This window comes from Convolutriloba macropyga, chromosome 10 (assembly GCF_964194025.1).
Source record: "Convolutriloba macropyga chromosome 10, txConMacr16.3, whole genome shotgun sequence".
Lineage (NCBI taxonomy): Eukaryota > Metazoa > Xenacoelomorpha > Acoela > Convolutidae > Convolutriloba > Convolutriloba macropyga.
The window spans coordinates 46,403,902-46,425,345 of record NC_134477.1 but is presented as its reverse complement, the minus strand read 5'-3'; the positions used below and the strand labels follow the sequence as shown (position 1 = coordinate 46,425,345).

Genomic DNA, 21,444 nt, shown 5'->3' with positions numbered 1-21,444 from the left:
GCAAAGATGGAAGCTGATAAAAAGGATCTTCTTCGCACATTAAAAAGACAAACGTCACGTTGTCGCCTTAGCATCAGAAAAAGAAGCCTATAACTAGCTAACTGCCTTGCCACGGAAACGGTGAGGTTTTCTGTTGACTTAATTGGAATTCCGAGACGGTTTGAGCATTCTTTACAATCTTGAAGCTGAAAAACTTTTCGACTGTCCTTATGGAGAAAATTTCTCTTTAATTCTTGTTCTACACTGTGCAATGGGGAATTATACCCACATGCTGCACAATCAAATTAGAGACACTTTTGCGAAAATAATGCATGACGTATGCTTTGACGTCGATGTTGAGCCATCACTTCGGCTGCTAGAAGGCAAACACTTTTCCAATAAATCTACTAGAAGTGATGACAACGCTCGAGATGACATTAAAGCAAACGGCTTGTGAGGGTTGAGATTCAGCAGAACTTTCTTCGACGTGAAATTTTTAATCAGTTGGCCAAGCCATGAACAAAAAAACGCAAGGACGCTTGCAAATATTGCGAGGCAATGAAAAATCTAAAATTTTCAACGAATTTTAAAGTAAAAAGTGGTTTTGTTCTGCTCGTGTTTGCCTGCATGGGAGGCGCAGGGCCCTCTGCAACACGTAACATAAAGCATTTAGCAACAGACGTTTTGAAAGTAAAGACCACTGATACTCGGAGGAAGGAATAATACTTTCTCAGGAAGGTGAGTTTCGCACTCCTACGCAGCGCGATTATCTCTCTGTGGTTGTCGTGGTACCTAACATGTAACTGAGGTTGATAATACTGAGGTTGGGTGTTTTTGTATGGGAAGGGAGGCTAGACAGCTAATTAGCACTGTAATATATCAAACTTTTGACGCGGCTCCTAGAGCCTAGCATTTTGCTCGTGGTTTTAAATACAATGTGTGTGCGGTAAATTTAAATTGGCTGTTGGTGCAGTTTCAGTGTTTCGTTCATTATGTGGAGCACACCATCTTTTTCCGTTTTTTTGTGGATTGTGGGACAATTTATGGGCTCTCAATAATTTCATTGGTTTTCTCCCTTGAGTTTTACTATGGTAGCTGGATTTGTTCAACACTTCTACCGCCTAATGCTGGTTTTTTAAGATGCAGTCCTCATTTCTTTGACCGCCTTGTTTATCTTTTTTGTTGCTTTTTGTCTGCAAGCGATTTTTGAATTCAAGAGATCTTAAGTTTCAGCCGAATAGAAGTTCCGGTTTTGGGAAACTGGACAGATAAAAATTTTGGTTGTTTTTGAAATTTATAGTTTAAAAAAAAACAATAAATGCAAGTTTAGAATGCCATCAGTTCCAGATATTCCAATATTTGTAAGAGTTTAAATTCCAGGATCTTCAGACTTTTGGAAAATTGCAAGTTGATGGTGTTAACCACATTGCGTGAATCTGAGAATGTGGTTTCAACATTTTGGCTGCAACTTTCAGAGCGATATTATCAGGGTCACATAACTTTGCTTGGAACACGCATTTTGCAGCTTTCTTATTGTTGATTGATTCTGGCATTATAAAATTTGACAAGAAAGGAAAATCTACAACTGTTGACCTTCGGAATTTTAATTTTCACGTTTTATAAGTGATTTCACCTCCCTGAGTCATATAACCTATACCTCCCCAACCAATTATCGAAAAATCGAGGCTCAAATTTTCTGAATTGTAAGCAATAAAGACCTTTAACATATCGTTTACGGCAGAATTTTGACTTCATGCATTCTTTTTTGAGAGAGCTGTACTTGTGTTCTTTGTTCTGAAACTCGGCGATCTTTTTATTTTTGATAGAATTTAAAGGGATTTCTTGTACTGATGGCTGAAAATTTATGTATCTTTTTTTTCTGAACCGATTCGTATGGCTAGTGTTCAGCTTTTATGACTTTGGCTGGGACTGTTTAATTTTGTGGCAGACAATCAATGTGAACATCATTGTGAGGAGCTAAACGGCAATTATTTCAGAAACAAAAACTCCTATGTGCCATAGAATTAATTTAAATTTATTTGGTGCATGTGTTAATAATTGGCAGTTAATATAATACATGTACATGCATGTTATTTTCTAAATATTGGTATTAGATACTAATGCTAAAATTTACCGTCATAAAGACTCAGGAGTAGTATGCGTCTCCAAAGCTGCTATTGTACACGCCGCATAATTATTTGGCATGTAATAATGTAATAATTCAATAATTTTTATTCAATAATTAGCCAAATAATGATAAGATAATTATTACGAAATAATTTTACGAAATAAAAGTTACGAAATAATTTCAAATTTCAGATTGTACTGCGTGCATAGTTCTAGCTGTTTGAACCTCAAATTATTGACACATAATTATTGACAACACTTGGTGTTTCTTTTTTATTGCGTTCATTGGGTTGAGAACTGGAAGATTCTACGCCACATCAACTCAGTCGGAGTTTCTGATAATTTCAATATGTCTCTGCCAAAAGACATGGGAGCAATAGAGGAGCTGTCCTCTTCATCTGGTGTGGTGTCGATGATGAAGGCGGAGGAGGTGGATTCTACAATGGACCACAGTTCATACGTGGCAGTTTCAGAATCAGAAACAGAAGATCCAATAGAGGTTTGTCCCATTTGTGAGATCTCTTCAATGATCGAAATAAGAAAAATTACGACGTATTCTTCTCATCAAGTATTTTGATGAAAGTGAAGTGAAGTGATATGATCAAAATTAGACTGCACCTGGAAATTGAGAAATTCATTAATTAATTATAGAAAGCCAAAATAATGCAAAACAAGGGGCGTTTTTAGATTTCGGTCATCCAATTGTAGCTGAGTATAATGTCAGAGCCAATTTGCTGAATTGTTTGACCCCAAAAGGATAACAATGAGAAATCGGATTAGGCGTTAGCATAACCAGAATTGTTTATCTTTTTGGTTTTGCAGTTTTCTCTGGATCAGTTGCAAATTTCGTCGGTGTGCAATTGATATAAAAGTTGACGACGAGTTTTCGATGTGGAGTTTTTTCACTGATACTTGCTGCAATCATATGCAATTAATAAAAGAATTGAGTGAAGTTTTCGTTCGTCTCCGCGATGGTCACCAATTATACGATATTGGTACTTTTTCAACCCTCAACAAAAGGATTTTGAATAAAATATTAAAACGTACTAGAGCAGTTCGTGACTATCTCGATGGTGCTCTAGGTCCCAATCGAACATGATGGTGGACTCCTCCTTACATCAGTCCAATCCCAGTTCCCATCTGCAGTGGGATTGAAGTTCAGAAACCCCTCCAATCGCTCCTTCAGGGGTGTCAGACTGGCTGAAGGGGTACTGTATCCTCCAGAAGGAGGGTGGGGTGAAATGGTGTATCTGGTCAACACTGCCAAGACACAAACAGGTAAACAACGTGTTCTCCAGTCATCAGTTCAAAACAGTGTTATCGTGTGCAATTGTGTCTCCCTGCAATCGGCAATCAAAACTGATTATGGCTCAAAAGATGCGAATTTTTAACAGTGAAAGAAGCGTGAATCAATTTTCTTAATTTTTTCATGTGCTGTTTTCAAAGTGTATGTGAAGAAAGCAATATGTTCGACAATGAAAATGATGGCTTCTGCATTACATTTGGGCCGATACGCCATAATATTCCGCAAGATATCAAAGTTAAGAAAACTCCTCAATTCAAGATGTTCCCATAATATTCAAGTGAAGCATGTCGGTAGACAAATTGAGCGATAGAGTTTTGTTCGTTTCAGACAACAAACGCAAAATGGAGGATAGTGCTCAAGCAGAGGTCTCCAAGACAAAGAGACCTACTCCACAGTCATCGGATCTAGTGGTGTTGAATCTACCTTACCATTACTCGAAAGAGAATCTTATCGATTACTTCTCCAAACATGGAGATATCGCTTTTGCTCAGGTGAGAACAGCTTCTCATTTTTATGACACATCTGCCTGCTTGCTCTGAATTACGCATACATATTTGGATAGACAATTTTCCACCTTTTAACTAACTAGTTGAACCTTGGATGTCAATTTCTGCTCGTTTATTTGATTCGTGGTGTATCAAGGGTTTTCTGTTAATGAGCGAATATGAGCGAGAAAAGCTTTGAATTCATATGCTCTAATAATAGCACGAGTCTAAGCGTAATTTGCTGATGGTTCTGATCATAAATATGCTTTGGTTGAATGTACCCATATCGGGTTGACGACCTTAAAAAAGTTGCTTTTAAATCTTTGTATATATTCGATATTAGAATCTTTAACGTTTTGTTTGTTTTGTTTTACAGGAGACAGCAATTTTTAGAGCAACTGTTAGAAGCAGTTTTGAACTAGGTTTGAACGAGATGAAATTATGTTGTCAGATGATTTATGTAGAACATACTGTTCTTAATTGCTCTCGAGAAAATTTTGTAGCAATCACTTTAAGTCGTCCTTGTATTTTTATGCTTTTTGTCTGACTTGTTATACTTCTTAGATCTTTACTTCGCTCTTGAGTTTCGACGGATCATACTGCAACGCATTTGGTTTTTTAGCAGCTTAGCTCAGTTGGCTGTACTTCACTGCAAAAGTTAAATAAAAGTTCTTCAAAATGATTTCTCCCTTATTGGGTAGTCGCGACAAATCAACTCCTGTATGCATTTATCAAAGATGACAGTAGTCAACATCGAAAGAGCATCAAATTATAGAACGGCTTGTAGAAAATTGATAAATACCCTCGAGATTTATGAAGGGGTTGATTGAATCAAACAAAGCACCATAGGTGAGAAGCACTGTGCCCCTAAAGTTGCAATCTCCGCTACTCAACAATCGTTCCAATCGATGAGGCATCGACGGTCGCGCGTCCCTAAGCGTGCGAGATCCGCGAATGCATATGATTGAGCTTTGCAGTAGAGCGCAGCTTATCTTCGTCCTTATTTTCGTATGAACAACGAGCAAATATGACTGTTTCATCTTGTTGGCGATTATCATTCAGCTGTTTGGCTGCAAAAAATAGTGACTAGAGGCGAGAAGAGGAAGTTTTTTTTTACTATATTTAACTAGCTTTCGATACTGTAGGATAGGGTTTAATTTTTTCCAACGATTCCCCAGAAGTAGTTCTTCAGGGTCTATATATTAAATTGCTTTGCTACAATGTATTAGGCTATTATTTGGGTCTTGTTGTTTTTTTTGCGGTTTTTCACTTTATCGATTTTTCTTCTGATCTTCACTTTACGTCCTCAGAAACTGGACAAGCTGCTCAATCCCGAGGTAACAAAGTTGCTGCAGAATTCTCATCTTTTCTTTTTGCGGTCTCCCCGTAGTTAACGCACCTGCAGTAACATAGCACATGCCATTAAATGATAAATCATTATATAAAATTATGGCCCATGAACTAGAGGGTTGCAATTTATAGTAATCCATTAGGTAGGGGTTGGGGCCAAAACCATAATGATCCCAGTTCTTTTAGCATTGCTATTCCCTAACTATATGCTCCATCGAAGCACTGGAAGTCTGAAGGTCAATCTGAGACGCCAATTATGCTCAAATATATTAATTGTTTTGTTCATGTTTATTTCTGAATTTCAATTTTAATTCAACTATGGAAATCACAGCAAAAAGACATTAATTAAACCTTGACACTTGTTTGGCCCGCTTTAGGAAGCTTTAATTTGTATCATCAGCATCTTGATGTTGCATGTCTACGAAGCTAGTTACGCTATGTCTTTCATCCTGACACGTTGCCCGTTTTGATGCAATAACAAATGTTCATTAAAAAGCCCGAATAGAACAATTGCTGTCATTTGCCTAGAATGCAGTGTTCTGCGTATTTTTTATTATTGAAAGTGATCTCGCTAGAGAAAACGGGCGTTATTTAGGTCATATATATGACGCTGTAACATGAGGAAGGGAAGATGTATCTTTGGTTCCACGGGAACGTAGTTTTAGGATGATTATAGTTTTCACTGCTATGATATGCAGTGTACAGAAACCTCATCTTTACCAACTGATGAAAGACTTGATGAAAATCCTAAAATTTCGCGGTATTCGTTATTTGCAGATAATTCCGTCCTGGACGATATTTTTTTTGGTTTTTATCTGATGATGCGTCGATATTGTAAGTGACAATTTTCTGATTCATCTGAAACGTCTGTAGATTACAGTGGTGGAGTTATATCTTAACATGCTAGCAGGTGTGAGTCCTGTGCTGACCCTCTTATGAAGCTGATGTTTCGTTGCTGCTGAACTTCAATGAGTATCTGCTCCTTTTTGCTGCAGGTTGTTACGTGTCTGATAAAATTGTTATTTCGCGTACCATAACTGTTAAGTGTAGCGATGATTTGTTCAACTTTTGCGCTGTGGATTTTTGCTGAAGAGTGATGTTGAATTTGGTGCCGAATGGATACAACTTGCCCGATACCATACCCTGTAAGTAGAAAATTTCGATTCCTATTTAATTCGCATGCTACATAATTGCTGCGTTCAATATTTGCATATTAATTTGTATTTCAATGAATACAAATTTCAAGGTTGATTAACACGAGAAGTGTATGCAAAGCAAACATTAATTTACGCTCAGTATTAAACTATATCATGAATATAGAAATTTATCGGGAAATACCCTTTTCTACCACTCACTTCCCCCAATGTCTATCAAGCTTAAGGTAATTTTCCTAAGGCCAAGTTAGCTAATGACGAAGCCCGATGTTTGAGAGCAATTCGCCCAACATCAGGCGGTTTTGTTTGACGAATTTTGTTGGGAAGTAATTTTATTGAAATCTATTCTGAGTCCCACTATTTTAGCTTAAGATCAAAAGAGATTCGATTTTTTTCTGTTGAAATTTGACTTGATAGCTCATCTCAGTTGGTTCTCAATCAAAAGAATTAGAGTTTCGAAGAACGCGTGAGTAATGAAGATTAAGGACCTTTTTGGCGCCTAATGATCAGATACTGGATGCCGTTTTTTTGCAAAATAACTTTCAGTTCATGTTTTTGACCACGAATAGTGAATAAGAAGTCCTAATTAACCTAAATCTGTTTTTAAAGCTGTTTTGTATTGTAGTCATTTCCATTCTTTTGGGCTTTTTTAAAAGCTGCGTGTAATTTTTTTTTCTGAATATTTATTCGTGAGAATGTTGATTTGATATGACAGTCTAATGTGAAAAGAAGGAAGAGCTCATTTATATTGTTCTGTGCTTTGCTTTGTTGACATCCTGGCGTTCAGTTCATTAACTGGATGTCCAGCAGTACAAAAGGAATGGCTATAATTAAGTCTTTTACATAAACTGGAATTCTATGCATTGGCCGTAATCGATAATCCCACCTTATGCAGTAGTGCAAAAGTACGCATTACTTTATTCATACTAGCTTATATAAGCAAAAAAAATTCCCATGGTGGGATCAATTTCAAATATTCTTTATCCGAATAGTTTGTTGACACTTTGTTTTGTTTCAGGCAACCAGGATACACATCAGACAAATATTGTCAACGTACTCAACTGGGAAAATACCGAAATCCGAGAACAGCACAGTTATAAAAGCGATTCGTTTAACCTGAGCGATTCCGCTTTCATGGTGTTCTGTTTAGATTATGAAAAACACAGCTGGAGAGTCACGGGGCTTCGCTTTTATTCGATTTGTGAACTACGATGACCAGAAACGAGTGAATGGATGTCATTTTGTTATTGATGGTCGAAAGGTGCATGTTAAGAAGCCAGCTTCACAGGTGAGCAGATAATACGTTACTCTTCCGTTACCATGTAATTATTGGGTCACTAATAGCCGCGCTGATCTTAGCCGGCTATTATAGCTGAAAGAATCTGAATTGTACTGGGGCGCTCTCTTTAAGATCTGCTCGCATTTTTTGCTCTAATTTTAAAGTGGGGTGAGAAAAAGGTGCTTGCACAAAATTTGCTTCTCGCTAGGGGTTCTTTGTTCACATGCTGGTTACTCAGCAAAGCAATCTAAACTGAACAGAATAAGTAGCGAAAAACGAAATCAAAATGAAAACCGGATAAACCCATAAAGCCCAATTTTAGATGATTGCTACTTGAACCTTGTTCTTGTAAGTGTTAGGTAGCATCTCTTATCCGTTTTGGCATTGCTGCTCATCCTCTCATTAATAAACAGGAGTATGCATAACTACGAAATCCAATCAAAATAAATCGCACTTTAAACTGTTTTTGTACAACAATCATTTTATCATTATTTTTCTGTTCCTTCAATCCAAATCGGTGTTATGGGAATCAATGGCGGATATTTCCCGACAATCTTCCGGTTATGTTTTAAGAGGCGAGTAATTTCTCTCGTATATGTATGACTTTCATTTTTAATCCTAAAGCATGGACGAGAGAGTTTCGAAACGGATTTCGCTCACGCTTTTTTGTTTGGGCTTTCTTTGGGCATTCATTGCACTTTAGGCGAAATGAGAATGTTTCGCGTATGTTATATGAAAGGAAAATCCAAGCGATATGGAGATAAGGCAATTAAAGAATTCTTAAAAGCCACTGTGGTAAATAGAAGCCGATATCCCTAAATGTTCTAATATGTACATAGTAAAGGACTTGGATATGGATCAAATAAATTGCCTACTCGTTCAATTAATGATTGGCTTGAATCTATTCGGCGAATGCAAATAGTCAGTTTTTAGCATTAAACCACAGAACAATTTATCTGATAGGATACCTGTCATGGAATTGATCTGCAAAATTCTGTGAGAAAGATTAGAATACGTACATACGTACGTACGTACATACGTACGTACATACATACATACATACATACATACATACATACCTACATACATACATACATATATACATACATACATACATACATACATACATACTAAAATTTCCAAAAATATTGGCAAATGGCAATTTGGGTTGAGAAAAGACAGGAGCACCCTGATAGCTATCTAGCTACTCAGAAACATAAATCGGAGCGCGAGAGAGAAGAAAGAACCGGATAATGGTCTTCATTGATCTTGTCAAAGCTTTCGAATCTATTGATATAGGAGCTCTGGCAAAGGCACTCGATGATTATGACATTTCAAACCCCATCAAACGTTTTATATGGGACATAAATAAGGGGCAATAGACGAGAGTGATGGCGAAAACGGTGTTGAATTTGAAGGGGCCGTACGTCAAGGCTGCGTACAAGGACCAAACCTTTGCTCTACAAAGCACAAGCTTCGATCATATGCTTATCCAAATTATCTGGTCCTCATGGAAAGAAATTGCCAATTGCTACAAGAAAAGCTCAACAAACTGAATGGAGAAATTGAGTCGGCCGAGATGGAATTATCATCCTCAAAGATCGAGGTCTTCGCTATATCTGATGGACAAATAGTCGTAGAGTTGGGTGGGAAAGCACTGAAATCAGTCACACACTGCAAATATCTTGGTATTGTGATCTCAACAGACTCTGATCCCTCCAAAGCAGTGTCAGCAACTGTGACAATGCAAAAGTATCCCTATGTAAGCCGAGACCGGTACTGACAAGTAGTATACTGACGATGAACACAAAGGTGTTGATTGTAGAAGTGTTCATCAAACCTGTGTTTCTCTACTGCTTAAAGACTTTAATCACACGAAAAGTAGACATTGACAAGCTAAATGCTGTGCTCACTAAAGCTAGACGAATAATGCTAAAGCTCACTGGCAAATCAGGGGTTAAAATAATCGACCTCGATTAAAAAGTCCCGATAAAGAACATAAGAACTTATCTGGCTTTTCGATGGGCCAATCTGTGGATTAGTATAAAGAGACTGAATGACCATGAACTAACATCAGTCTACAAGCAAAGAAAGACTTACGCCAAAGGTTGACCTAAAACGATTAAAAGTGGGAATGTCAATGTCCATTGATCGGGTGCAGTAAGACCTGCAGGACAGTAGGATGGGATGGTGGACAAGATACTTGAAGTGCCAGCCCACAGTGCACAGTCCCAGGTGAGGGTAGCGCAGCCCTGATATATGAAACTTTTAAATCAAAACTACAAAAGAGGTCTTCCCAGCCCAGGTTGATGTCGTTCCTAATGATATGGAAACTGATAGTAGAGGTATTTAGTTGCTTGCTCTGCTTAGACTTGAAATGTCGAGAAAAGTCAACAAAACCACTGTACGTGCGTGATTGGTCATATTTAAGAAACCAAGCTAAGCGTGGTAGAGAGACTGAAAACACATCTACCCTTGCCGAGGCACCCGGCGAGCACAAGCTCTAAACCGGGAGTCTAACTGTGACCTTCTGACTGATAAATCATCAGAGTGAACTTGCATATATCCCCTCGAAGTTCTGTTAGATTAAATACCTGAGGTATGGAGTATTGAGATCCTACCAAAGAGATGGACCACCACCTGTCAGGCACATTTAGCATTCGATTTCACATAGTGTTTGATATTGACGTGGAATTATTTTGATTAAATCCACGAAATTGTATGCAAATTATGCGATGGTATTATGATAGCAAATTTTCATGCATATCTTGAACTGCTACGGTATATAAGTTTTCCAGGTATGATAAATGTTTCCTTGCCCTTTTCCGTAAATTTTTTTTATTATGACCAATTTTTCTTTATGATATTAATCTTCATTGTTATTAACAGCCGCCGTCAGCCTCTCAGACGGCTAGTATTTAGGCGCTCTCCTTTTTAAATTTGCTTTACCTTTTGATCACGTTTTTCGTTTTAAATAAACCCCGATTTTCACGCTTGATTTTTGATTTTTTTCACTATTTTAACCGAATGGTTTTTCAGTCCATTTACTCAATGAATTACGCAAGATAGTAAATACAGTCAATGGCGAAAGAGCAAAATCAAAAGAGACGCGATAAACCCATAAACCCCGGTCCATAAGTCATGTGTTTGCTAATTGTTTGCTAGCTGACATGCGTTTGCAAAGTGTTTACAAGCTGAAATTGATATTAATCTTATTAGCTTTCAGTTTAGACGCTGAATTAAGTTTAGTTTTAGAATCGAACTGCAACTGCACGCCGAATTAGAACTTTTTGATACTGAAAAAAACAGAAAAAAAATTGGTTAATTGTTCTCTTCTTTTTCTGTTTCAAGCCGGATATTCATCAAGCGTGTCAACGGCGCCTATTTTCCGTCATTCTGCCGGCTATATCTATACATTTATACTTGCTGATTATGTATGATACTTGGCAATCTGTTGGCTTTGTTGTTAATAGCCGCCCTCCTATTCTCAGCCGGCTAGTATAGTGGTACTATTTTTACAATTCAAAGAATTTGAATTGTATTGGGTCGCTGTGTTTTTTTTTAAGATGTGTTCACACATTTTTCAATGACTTTGACCTTTCAAAACGGGACAAACAGGTAAAGCCCAGCGGGCATTAAGTTTCATTAGAGGCCCAAAGTGGTCTTTAGTAGTCCCTCAAGTGCTTAGAGTGGTGTAGCTGCTGGGATGGCCCTAATTTAAGGTTAAGAGGTCATTTTTAAGGAATTTTTGTGCTCAAATTGGTGCATTTTTCATGTTTTTTTAAAAATTTTTTGAGTTTTTTGTTTGATTAGTCTTAGGTTGAAGTTTTTAGAAGTTGATGACAGCCTTTTGCGAGACAAAATTATTTGTTATGACCATTTTATGAGCTATTTGTTTTGGTACTACAAACACAAACGAGCAAAACGAAACAATTTTTTGAATTTTTTTTCAAGTTTTTGTCATTTCTTGAGTTTTTCCGGCTTCAGGGGCCAGCGAATCTCCTTTATAATTTGATAATATGGCACTGCAAAGTTTCTGATAACAATGGATTGGTTTTCAACTTTTTAATGTCTCGAATTTCAGCAGTTTTTTTGACAAAGTTTAAGGTTTCCTATATTTTTTGTCCATTTTTGATGTTTGTCCAATCGAAAGTGCCAGAAAACGTTTTCCGTGGTCTGATATAAAGTTATTGCCTGGTTGTTGGTTTCAATGGATTTGTTTTCAACAATTTAAGCTTTCGAATTTTAAAATTGTTTTGATAAAATTTGCAATTTTTTTCAAGTTTTTTTCAAAACATTTGTCTTATTCAGTTTTCCTTGCCTCAGAGTTCTAAAAATTTTTGCCTATCGATATTTGAGCGAATTATTTTTTAAGGCTTGCAATTGCGTTACTGGATAGTCTTCAGAGACACAGAAATGATTCCGAAGATATTAAGATTACAATTTTCTGCAACTTTTCAATAAAATGGGTTTCATTCTTTTTTTTGAGTTTTTGGTCATTTTTGAGTTAAGCGATCTTCAAAGGCCAATGAATTTTTTTCAGGTCTTGCAGTTTTTATATATGCACTTTGAGAAACAAAAATTGTACTTGAACATTTTTTTGAAATAGGTTTTTTAAATTGATCAAATTTTGCCCTAGGTATAAAACCTTGAGAGTTTTAGCAATGAGTTACTTTTTATTTAATTTGTTTGAATGTTTTAGTTTCTCAATTTTTTTGAGATGATTTTGTTTATGTTTTGGCTGGCATTGTTCAATTGAGCTGCTGGTAAGATAAGATTACTTCTGGGTTTTTCATTTAATTCTTTGAATTGTATTTCAGGACTTGTCCTGCTATGTTTTTTTACTTCGTCGAACTTTTTTTTACTTTACCCATTTTGCCGCTTTTTCGACATTTTGCGTGAAATCTTTTTGACTTCTCTAGGCTAGTTTCACTCTTCTGTCATTCTGCTCAAAGTCCTTTTGAACAGCAGCTGCTCAGCAAAGCAATTCAAAACGAAGAGAGTAAGTATAAAAATATCATAGTCAGAAATAGAAACGGGATAAACCCATAAAGCACATTTTTAGATGCCCGGTACTTGAACTTTGTTCTCATAAGTTTTAGTTACTATCTATAATGCTTATTGGCATTGATACTAGACCCTGTAGCCTCTCACTGAGAGACAGGGGTATGTTCAATTACGAATTGACATCAAAATAAATCGCACTTAAAAATGTTTTTGTACAAAAATCAATTTCTATTGATATTTTCTTTTCTTTCAATCTCAATAGAGTTATGGGAATCAACGGCGGCTATTTTCCGGAAATCTGGCGGGTATGTTTGAAAATCTGTCGACATTTCAACGAGAGCTCACCTAAATACCTTTTCGTTCTTTTTACATGAGGTAGAACAACTTTTTTCATGAAGTGTAATTAAGCTCTTAATGTACGGATCAGGAACTGCTCGAATTGATTTTTCTCTAACCGGAAACCGCTTGCTCTTTCCTTTCATTAAATTTTTCATACTCAATTGAGTTCTAACAGAACGGAAGACCATGTATTTAACAATACATTACCGGCATTTGTTTGTGTGTATTGTGTTCTTCTTCCTTTCTAAATACTCGTTTTAGTCATAGAAATTAGCTCATATGGCTGACGATGAACTATAGTAGTTGTTGGCTAAAGATAACAATTTTTTCCTGAAATATTGAAAATTCGCTTGTAGAAATGATCTCCAGTTATTTTGTATGATTTAGTTAAAATTAGTATAATTTCCACGTATGAAGTCTAAACATTTTCCGGTAATCCCTATTGAGTAAACATGCAACGCTCTTTCTCGTCCTTTTTCAAACATGAAATGGTCAAATTGCCGGGTATTTCAATCCCAGAGTGCTGTCCAGTTCTTGAACTTGAACATGAGTTCGAAGATTTAAAATTTATCTGTTTCTTTTTGAGAATTAAATAGTTTTTAGGCCCCTGAGCTCTGCAAGGTGTTTGTGGGTCGTCTGACGGCCAAAATCACCAAAGAAGACCTCATGGAGCACTTTGAGCAATTCGGACCAGTTTCCGAGATTTTCTATGACGTGGGCCGCAAACAGTATGGCTTCGTGACATTCGATGAGAGCAGCACAGCTGAGAGGGCACTTTTGCAGAAGGCTCATTATATTAAGGTCAGTTGGCAAAATTATCCTGTTATTGTCATCAGCACCGGTTGTTTGTAACGCCATTCTTTGAGAGCACAGAAGTACACTCATCCATCTTTACAATCCAAAGGATTTGGATTGTATTGATGTGCTGTCTTTTAAGATCTGTTCAGGCTTTTTTCGGCTTTTTCACGTCAGCGAGAAGTCAAATTAGGCCGGTGGTTTTAGTCACGATGATGTACTCAAGGAAGCAAAAATTTAGGCACAAATTTATCCAAATTATGTTTAAGGCCAGATTTTCAAAGTACCTTTTAAGTGGAGTCAGAAATTGGTGTTTTAGAAATTTTTCGGATTTTGATAGGGAGATTTTTTTCGCGTGCGTCAATTTTGCTTCTGTTTTCAGAGTTATATTTCCTTGAGTGCTTTTAGTATGATACATACGTGTTCTAATTGCGCCTACTTGAAGTTGCTAGAATTCATCAAGGGGCAGCTGAAACTTTGTATGACCTGAACACTTTTCTGTCAAAAAACATAAAAGAGTATTGGATTTTGCCCTCTTTCAAAAATTGTTTCTATTGTCTTATCACTTAGTATCATCAGTGAAAGGTGTCACTGGTTGACAATGAGTCCAAAAAGAACCTAATTAATGGTCCGAGTTAATAGCATCTTAGTTTTCATGACTATGACACTACTTTTTCTCAAAAAATTATGAGTTAATTTTTGAGTTTGTTGTACGTTTGTAATTTGTGTTGTCTTATCGTTTATTCTCATTAATAACAGGACTCATAGTTTGCTAATAGGGGTTGTTTTAGTGGATTAAATTGTTTCTGATTACAGCCGTTGCCTTCAATGATATTTTCCTATCAATTGTTTTCAAGAAAAACTGCAGAATTTTTGAGTTTTGCGAGTTTTTGTTGTTAACATTATTATTTTGTATCTTTGTCTCATTATAGACCGTTTTCATTGGTTTCTAAAGAGCTTTTCTTTTTGTTTAATTGCTTTTCAATTCATATCTATTGCTTTCTTTGAGTTATACGCTGCCCGTTTTTAAAAAAATTAGTGAAATTTTGAGTTTTGCAAGTATTTATGGCAGGTTTCATCGCTTGATAATGAGAAATAAGGGAATTTTATTGGTGAAATGAGTTCTTAAAAGTTGTTTCTTGATTTAGACCATGTCTTAAAAAATTAAATCCGATTTTTTAGTGTTACTTGTTTTTTGTTCTTGTGATAAAGTTGCTTAATTTCAATGGTGTCAAACTAATATGATTTTTTGGTCTTACTTGTTTTTTGTTTTTGTGGTGAAATTCCTTGAGCTCAATGGTGTCAAACTAATTGTTTTATTGGACATCTAAATCAACGATTGTCTAAATCTTACCATTTTTTTGGATTGTAAATCAGGTTTTGTCCTGCTATGATTTTGAAATTAGGACAAGGAGGCTCGGTAATGTGCGATAGCTTAAGAAGTTCTTACCCTGCTCATCCACATTATCGCAAGAACTCTATACCAAAGGAGGAACAGATAGAAAACCACCAAAATTTTAATTTTAAAAAAATGTACGTAGAAGATCGCCTCCAAAGCAAACAACTCACTGGAGTAAAACATGCCGCATTAGAGTGATGAGACCTGCGATCAATCAAAAAAGCGAGTCAAGACGAACAGCAAAATCAAACAACAACAAACATCAATTACATCCAAAAGTTTGTGTGCATTTTAATTAAAAAAAACCTAATAACATCTAACAACAGATAAAAACTGAAACTACACAAAACATCTTGTATTTCCTTAGAATGATATGAGACCAGTCCAAAATAATGCTTGGTAACAATCAGGCAAACAAGAACAAAAAACAGCAAAGTAAAAATTTGGCTTATATTTTTTCAAAGTAATGAAAACCATTAGATATCAAGTGATAACATCCAACAGAATTATGATTACCTATGCTTCCATAGGAGGGCATTAAGACCTGTCATCATACAATTTCCTATGTGGTTACAAGAGGCAATAAATAGAGGCAATGTGGTTACAAGAGGTAAAAACAAATAGAGGCAATACACAAAAATTCGATTAAAACTCAGGAGAAAATGCGGTCGAAGCCGTAAAGCCATACTTTGCCCCTCAAAAAATGTTCTGTTACGCCTTCTTCGAACGACGATAATGTGATATGTGATTTCCCATTAATGGACTAGTTAACAAGTAGACAAAATGGACAAAGAAGAAATTGAATAATACTTTGTATTTTCCGAACAAAAATTATTTTCAGTCTTGAAAGCCATTAGCTATAAATTGAAAGGCGAAATAGGATCGTTCAATAGTCCAAAGTAAACCCCTGAGATCTTTAATTGTTCAGAATATGTCTTACGTCTACAAAAAACGTCGAATATGAAAAAGATAATTTAGTTTACTTTTTTTGCGAAAAACCGTGTCGAAGCCAGTAAAGTCACAACGAATTCTTTGGAAATTTTTGATTTTTCACCTTACCTTGACGCCAATAATATTATATATGAGTTGTTATAAAACAAGACTAGGTAACAAATAGACAAAATAGAGAAAACTGAGACATTAAAAAGTTTTTATATTTGAAAACAACTGTTTTCAGAGTCAAGAACGCCATCAGCTGTCTACTAAAATCAGATGATTGGCTCATCTATTCCTCCATAAAATGCCAACGATACCTATCATCTTCCAGGAAGTTTCGTACAACTAAAAAGACAAAGTAAGAAAGACAGTGAAAGACAAAATTTAAAAATTCAGTTAATTTCTGAGAAAGGGCTGTCTAAGCCGTTAAAACCATAATCTATACCTTTGAAGCGTTTGATATGTTCAATTTTGCCTTATGTTGACGACCAACAATGTGATATGTGAGCTCTCAATAACTCGACAAAACGAGAAAAACGTTAAAAATGGGCTAATGCCAAATTTTTTTTATAAATGTGAAGCTGTTTTGGAAGCCATTAGGGACCTATCACCAGTGAGCTTTGATATCAATTGTTCTGTTCTTTAATCAGTATTAAAAACGATTTTGTTTAAACGACGAACTTTTAACAATCAGAATTCTTTTTGGATTGTAGCAGTCCAAGATTGGTCCAAAACTAGCCTGGCTAATGCTGTTCGTCCATTAGGAACGCTTAATTTTTTCGAATGATATAGATAATTTGTTAAATAAAAAATGAAAAATAAATGCTGTGTTTTTGATAATCATCGGGTAGAGTTAGCAAAAAACGGAAAAATTTATATTACAGAGCACTCGGAATGGAAGTTGATGTAGTGCTAGCCCCCTTTGGAGTTTACAAAGACTGTGTTAGTGGTTTTTGGGTGTGTGCTTGCGGCAAATTTAATCAAAGTGGACTAAAGAACCTTCGTGCTCTTTTTAATGAAAAGGCTGAATTTTGAAACATTTAGCCAATATTTGTGCCACAAAAATTAATCAGAATATTCAACAATACCTTTTTGTCTTCGAAATTAAAATCAACAACACTATTTTGACAATTTTAACATATTTTAACAAAATTATAGGCAAAATTTGCTGAAATTGTGAATAAAAATAACGCAAATCGGTCTTATGTTCACAAAAATTTAAACATCGATAACCCGCTCTTGAATAAGAAATTCACTGCGATGAATAAAAAATTCAGTACGCTCTAAACTACGATGAGTATACCGATCGGTCAAAATTGTCTGAACAAAAAAACCCATTTGGTTCCCCCCCTGAAGACGGGTCGGAACAATAATTGGTTTGCTTCTATTTGTTTCGCTTCATTCCGTCTTCCATATTAATGAATATGGACCTCTTGAAAATGGCGAGCTTGCTACCATATGGTGATATTATAATGGGTGTAATCTGTGATAGTTGCTAGAAAACGTACATTCGTTCATTACCGACTGGTCGCCGAAAAAGTCTTATGCCTGCCAAGTGCGAATACCTCATACTTATTTTAACAATCTGTACTGTGATGCTGTCACATTTTATGATGTGATTATAGAAATGGAATTACCACCATAGCTGGATTTTAAATTTACAGTGATCCGTTTGTTAATCATATCTTATTTTAAGTTATGAATCATTTCGTTTCTGTTAGTATAATACCCCGGCTCGTTAACGGGCGTGTCGTACAATACTAGCGCGCATTCATTTTTATTTAAAAGCGTAAAGGTCGGAGGGAGGGGGTCAACGCAAAAGATACTGTCACCGTTTGAGGGGATACTATGCTGAATCTCAGGAATGAAACGACTGAAAGAGAACGGAACATCAATCTTTCAATAAAATCATTTTTTGAGCCAGATAAAGATATTTTGTTTCCAGATAAACATTTAGGTTGTGCAATTTAGGATACGCATGTAGTAGTCAGACCGGCAGAGCCAGTCGACAAGAGCAAACAATCGCCGCAATCAGGAACAACAGCAACCAGCAACGTAACCGGCAATAACAGCCCCTACAGTGGCATCACCCACAGTGCTCCCTACACTAGTCCCCACCATAACAGCAATGCCAGCCCCTACTACAGTTCGCCACCCCAGCCACCTCCCTTCCACCCGTCTGGCTACGGATCATCTGATAAGTTTGCACCGCCCAGTCCTTACGATGGTTACTCTGTGCCTAGTCCCATGAGCACGTCCAGCAGTATTGGTAAGTTCTGTGATATCGGCTGTACAAATCGGCTTGATCAGACTTGTGGTTGCTTCAGTTAAGCTACTCTGTATATTTAAGCAAAATTGGGAAAAAAAGGTTGGTTTTTGGTGAACATTAATAAAATTTGCCACAGTCTTGCGAGTGGCAAAACTAATCGAGAAGTAACTTGTTTTAATTAGTTGAAAAATTTAATAGAATTTTGATGATGAAGCAACTAAATACGAACATATTTGCTGGAATGGGTGTTTCGTAACTGCTTTTTGTTCAAGGTTGATATTCTATTCTTCCTTTAGCAACTTCCAGACCCAGCTACCAACCACAGCCCCCTCCCTTGCCTCCCATCAACCACCAGCCTATGAGTCCGTCTGGCATGCACATGCCGCCTTCGCACCCTCCTGGCACTGGAGCTCCGCCTGCTGACCCAGGCGTGTTTGGACAGGAGATGCTGACTGCCATGGCTAAAATGATGGCCACTGCTATGTCAACTGGTTGGTATATTTCTCCATTGTAATTGCTCTCAATCGAACTTTGCGACAATTACATTAATTCTGCTGACCATTTTAATGCAATTTTTCACACTTCCGATTTTTGGTCTGATCGCTTTTTTGGTCTGACCATTTGACTTTTCGTCCTCAAAAAAAACGAGATACAGGTAAAGTTCCCTTAGAGCTTTTCGGCTTACTTGTCTCCAAGTATGCGATTCACCCCCCTCCGACCCCTCCACGGCAATCCACCCGTAACCTCGCAAGCTCGCCCCAACCCCGCCAACCACCCCTTAATTAAGCGAAATAAGGCTATACTCTCTAAGTCGCAGCTAGTTACTGAAGAAGGCGACCACTCGCCAGTCGTTCGAGAGCAATTCGCCCGATGTTAAGTCGGTTATGTTTAATGAAGTTATAACAGCAGAAAATAACATGATTGAAAGAGTAAAATCGTGTCTTTCATGTGCTTCCTCGTGTTGTAACGGAAAAAGAATTGCCTCACCGAAAGTGCCAGGTTGATTTTTAGATCAAAAATGCTGTTGGATTTATATATTGTCGACGCTGCTCAAATACTCTCCTTTTTCTGGTGTCCTAAACTTTTTCCCTTATTACAGGAGCATTCAATTCGGCTGTATCCCATGCAAACGTGCATCACCAGCAGCAGACACCTGGTGCAATGGGTCTCACCCCTCATCATCAGCACCAGCATCAGACACCACCCCACCCACACCCTCCGCCGCCAATGGGGGCCACCAGAATGAACTCTTACGATAGTCATAGTAGTCATACATTTAGGTGAGATATCGATCATTTTAGGCGACGAATGTTGAGAGTAATCAGTACAGCGACGACAATCGTTTGATGAGCTAACATAGCTAATGATCTTATATGATGCATTTATTTTTGGCATGTCACTGGATTTTGCTCCAGAAAACTATTTAAATTCCGGCTGCCTTTTTGGAACCTAAGGCAAGTGAACTATCGTGAGAAATTCCGAACGTCTTGAAATAACAACTAAATATTAGCCCAGTCCTGCAAATGCGAAATTTCAACAAAAAGTAGAATCATTTGTTAATTTGAGAACTTGTTAAGGCGCCAATAAGATGCTGTATGCTGTTTAGAGTCTCACATCAGAGTAGTTCAAGCATGCCAACTCAACATCAGAGTCCACAAAATTCGGCTGCATCCGCCAGTGGTGCTGGGGCATACAGATACCCGACAGTCGCCATGACTAATCCTTACAGATCGCCGCCGCATGACCCCTATAATAATATGTACTAGCGCAGTTGCATCACAGTGCTATTATAAATTGTTCGTTTTCGTTCCTTGACCTCATTTTAAGACAGTCTCTGAGCACACAGTACATAGAGAATTTCAAAGAACGTTTATAAGTTCTTCTGACCTAGAAACATCAGACCGGTCAATGCTGTGGTAAAGTTTGGCACAAAATGAATGATTTTATTGTTAAAGCAATTCGATCGACTTCGATATTAATCGTGGATTTGCTTTGAAATTTAATTCCTATTGGCGTACAAATTCCATAGAAATTGTTTACCCAAAGCAGCAATTTTTTTTTAACAAAAACTGAAAACTGATTTTTTTTAGTTTCTAGGTGTTTTGAACGCCTACCACCAACTTGTAATTTAAATGGAACCCTTCGGTTGACTTTAATGAAGCGATATTGTAGGCAATCACATTCCAAGTGAAGTAGCTGAGAGAATGGAGAATGTTACTCCGAGTCAAAGAGATGTCTTCCAATCGATCAATGCAGAAAATCGGTCATTTAAATGTAGCTTAAGTTTGCATCATAAAAGTTATTGGCTTAGCAATACTTAGTTTCTCTGAATTGCACCCATAGTTCATTCGAGTTTTAGGCCAGAGTTCTTCCAATAAGGTTTTCTTCGCGTACCCCAAATCAAATCACTCGAGTTGACGAAATCAATCATTAGTTTTTTTTCTGGATATTTGTTTTATTTCTATCAAGTATTTTCTGTTGCACGGCACCATTCTTGATTTAGGACGAGCCAAAGAAAGCATGTAATTTGTTGGTTATACTCGTCTATATGCTCATCTATAATCTACATATTTTCTATCTCATAACCTTTAGTTTTTGCATAGTCGCTTAAATCGGTTAAATTTAAAAACTCAATAATTCGAGTTCGAATCTGAACGGATAATACCGTTAACAATAGGAAAATCCGGCTGGAGAACGAAAACGAACTGATAGCAAAATAATAGCTTGTTTTTTTAAGGTGAAATGCATATTCAATGATGCTGTTTACGTTTTGTGACTATAATCTGCGTGCTAATATAGAGATAGTTGATAGTTTCCTTCTTGTTATTGGAATGAAAATATGTTGTTGTTCGTATACACATGCGGTTCAATACATCATCAAAAAAACTTACTTTTTTCAAGCAATGTGTAGGGAATTTTTCGACGTATTTTGAGTTGAGCTCGTTTTGACATAGTAAAATACGCAACACGCAGGCTCACAAGCTTTCGCATCGCATACCATAACCGCTTCTTTTAGAAA

The 21,444-nt window shown here is 36.8% G+C and overlaps 1 protein-coding gene across 1 annotated transcript; it reads left to right on the top strand.

Moving 5' to 3' along the window:
• The first annotated feature begins 2,302 nt into the window (after positions 1–2,302).
• Positions 2,303–20,273, top strand: LOC142348168 (uncharacterized). The gene is made up of 9 exons (XM_075399399.1): positions 2,303–2,605; positions 3,189–3,384; positions 3,740–3,903; positions 7,552–7,689; positions 13,630–13,827; positions 18,128–18,425; positions 18,722–18,916; positions 19,525–19,705; positions 20,032–20,273. Exons 1-9 carry the CDS (start codon positions 2,456–2,458, stop codon positions 20,189–20,191), a joined length of 1,680 nt encoding a protein of 559 aa, XP_075255514.1. The 5' UTR covers positions 2,303–2,455; the 3' UTR covers positions 20,192–20,273.
• Positions 20,274–21,444: the final 1,171 nt, after the last annotated feature.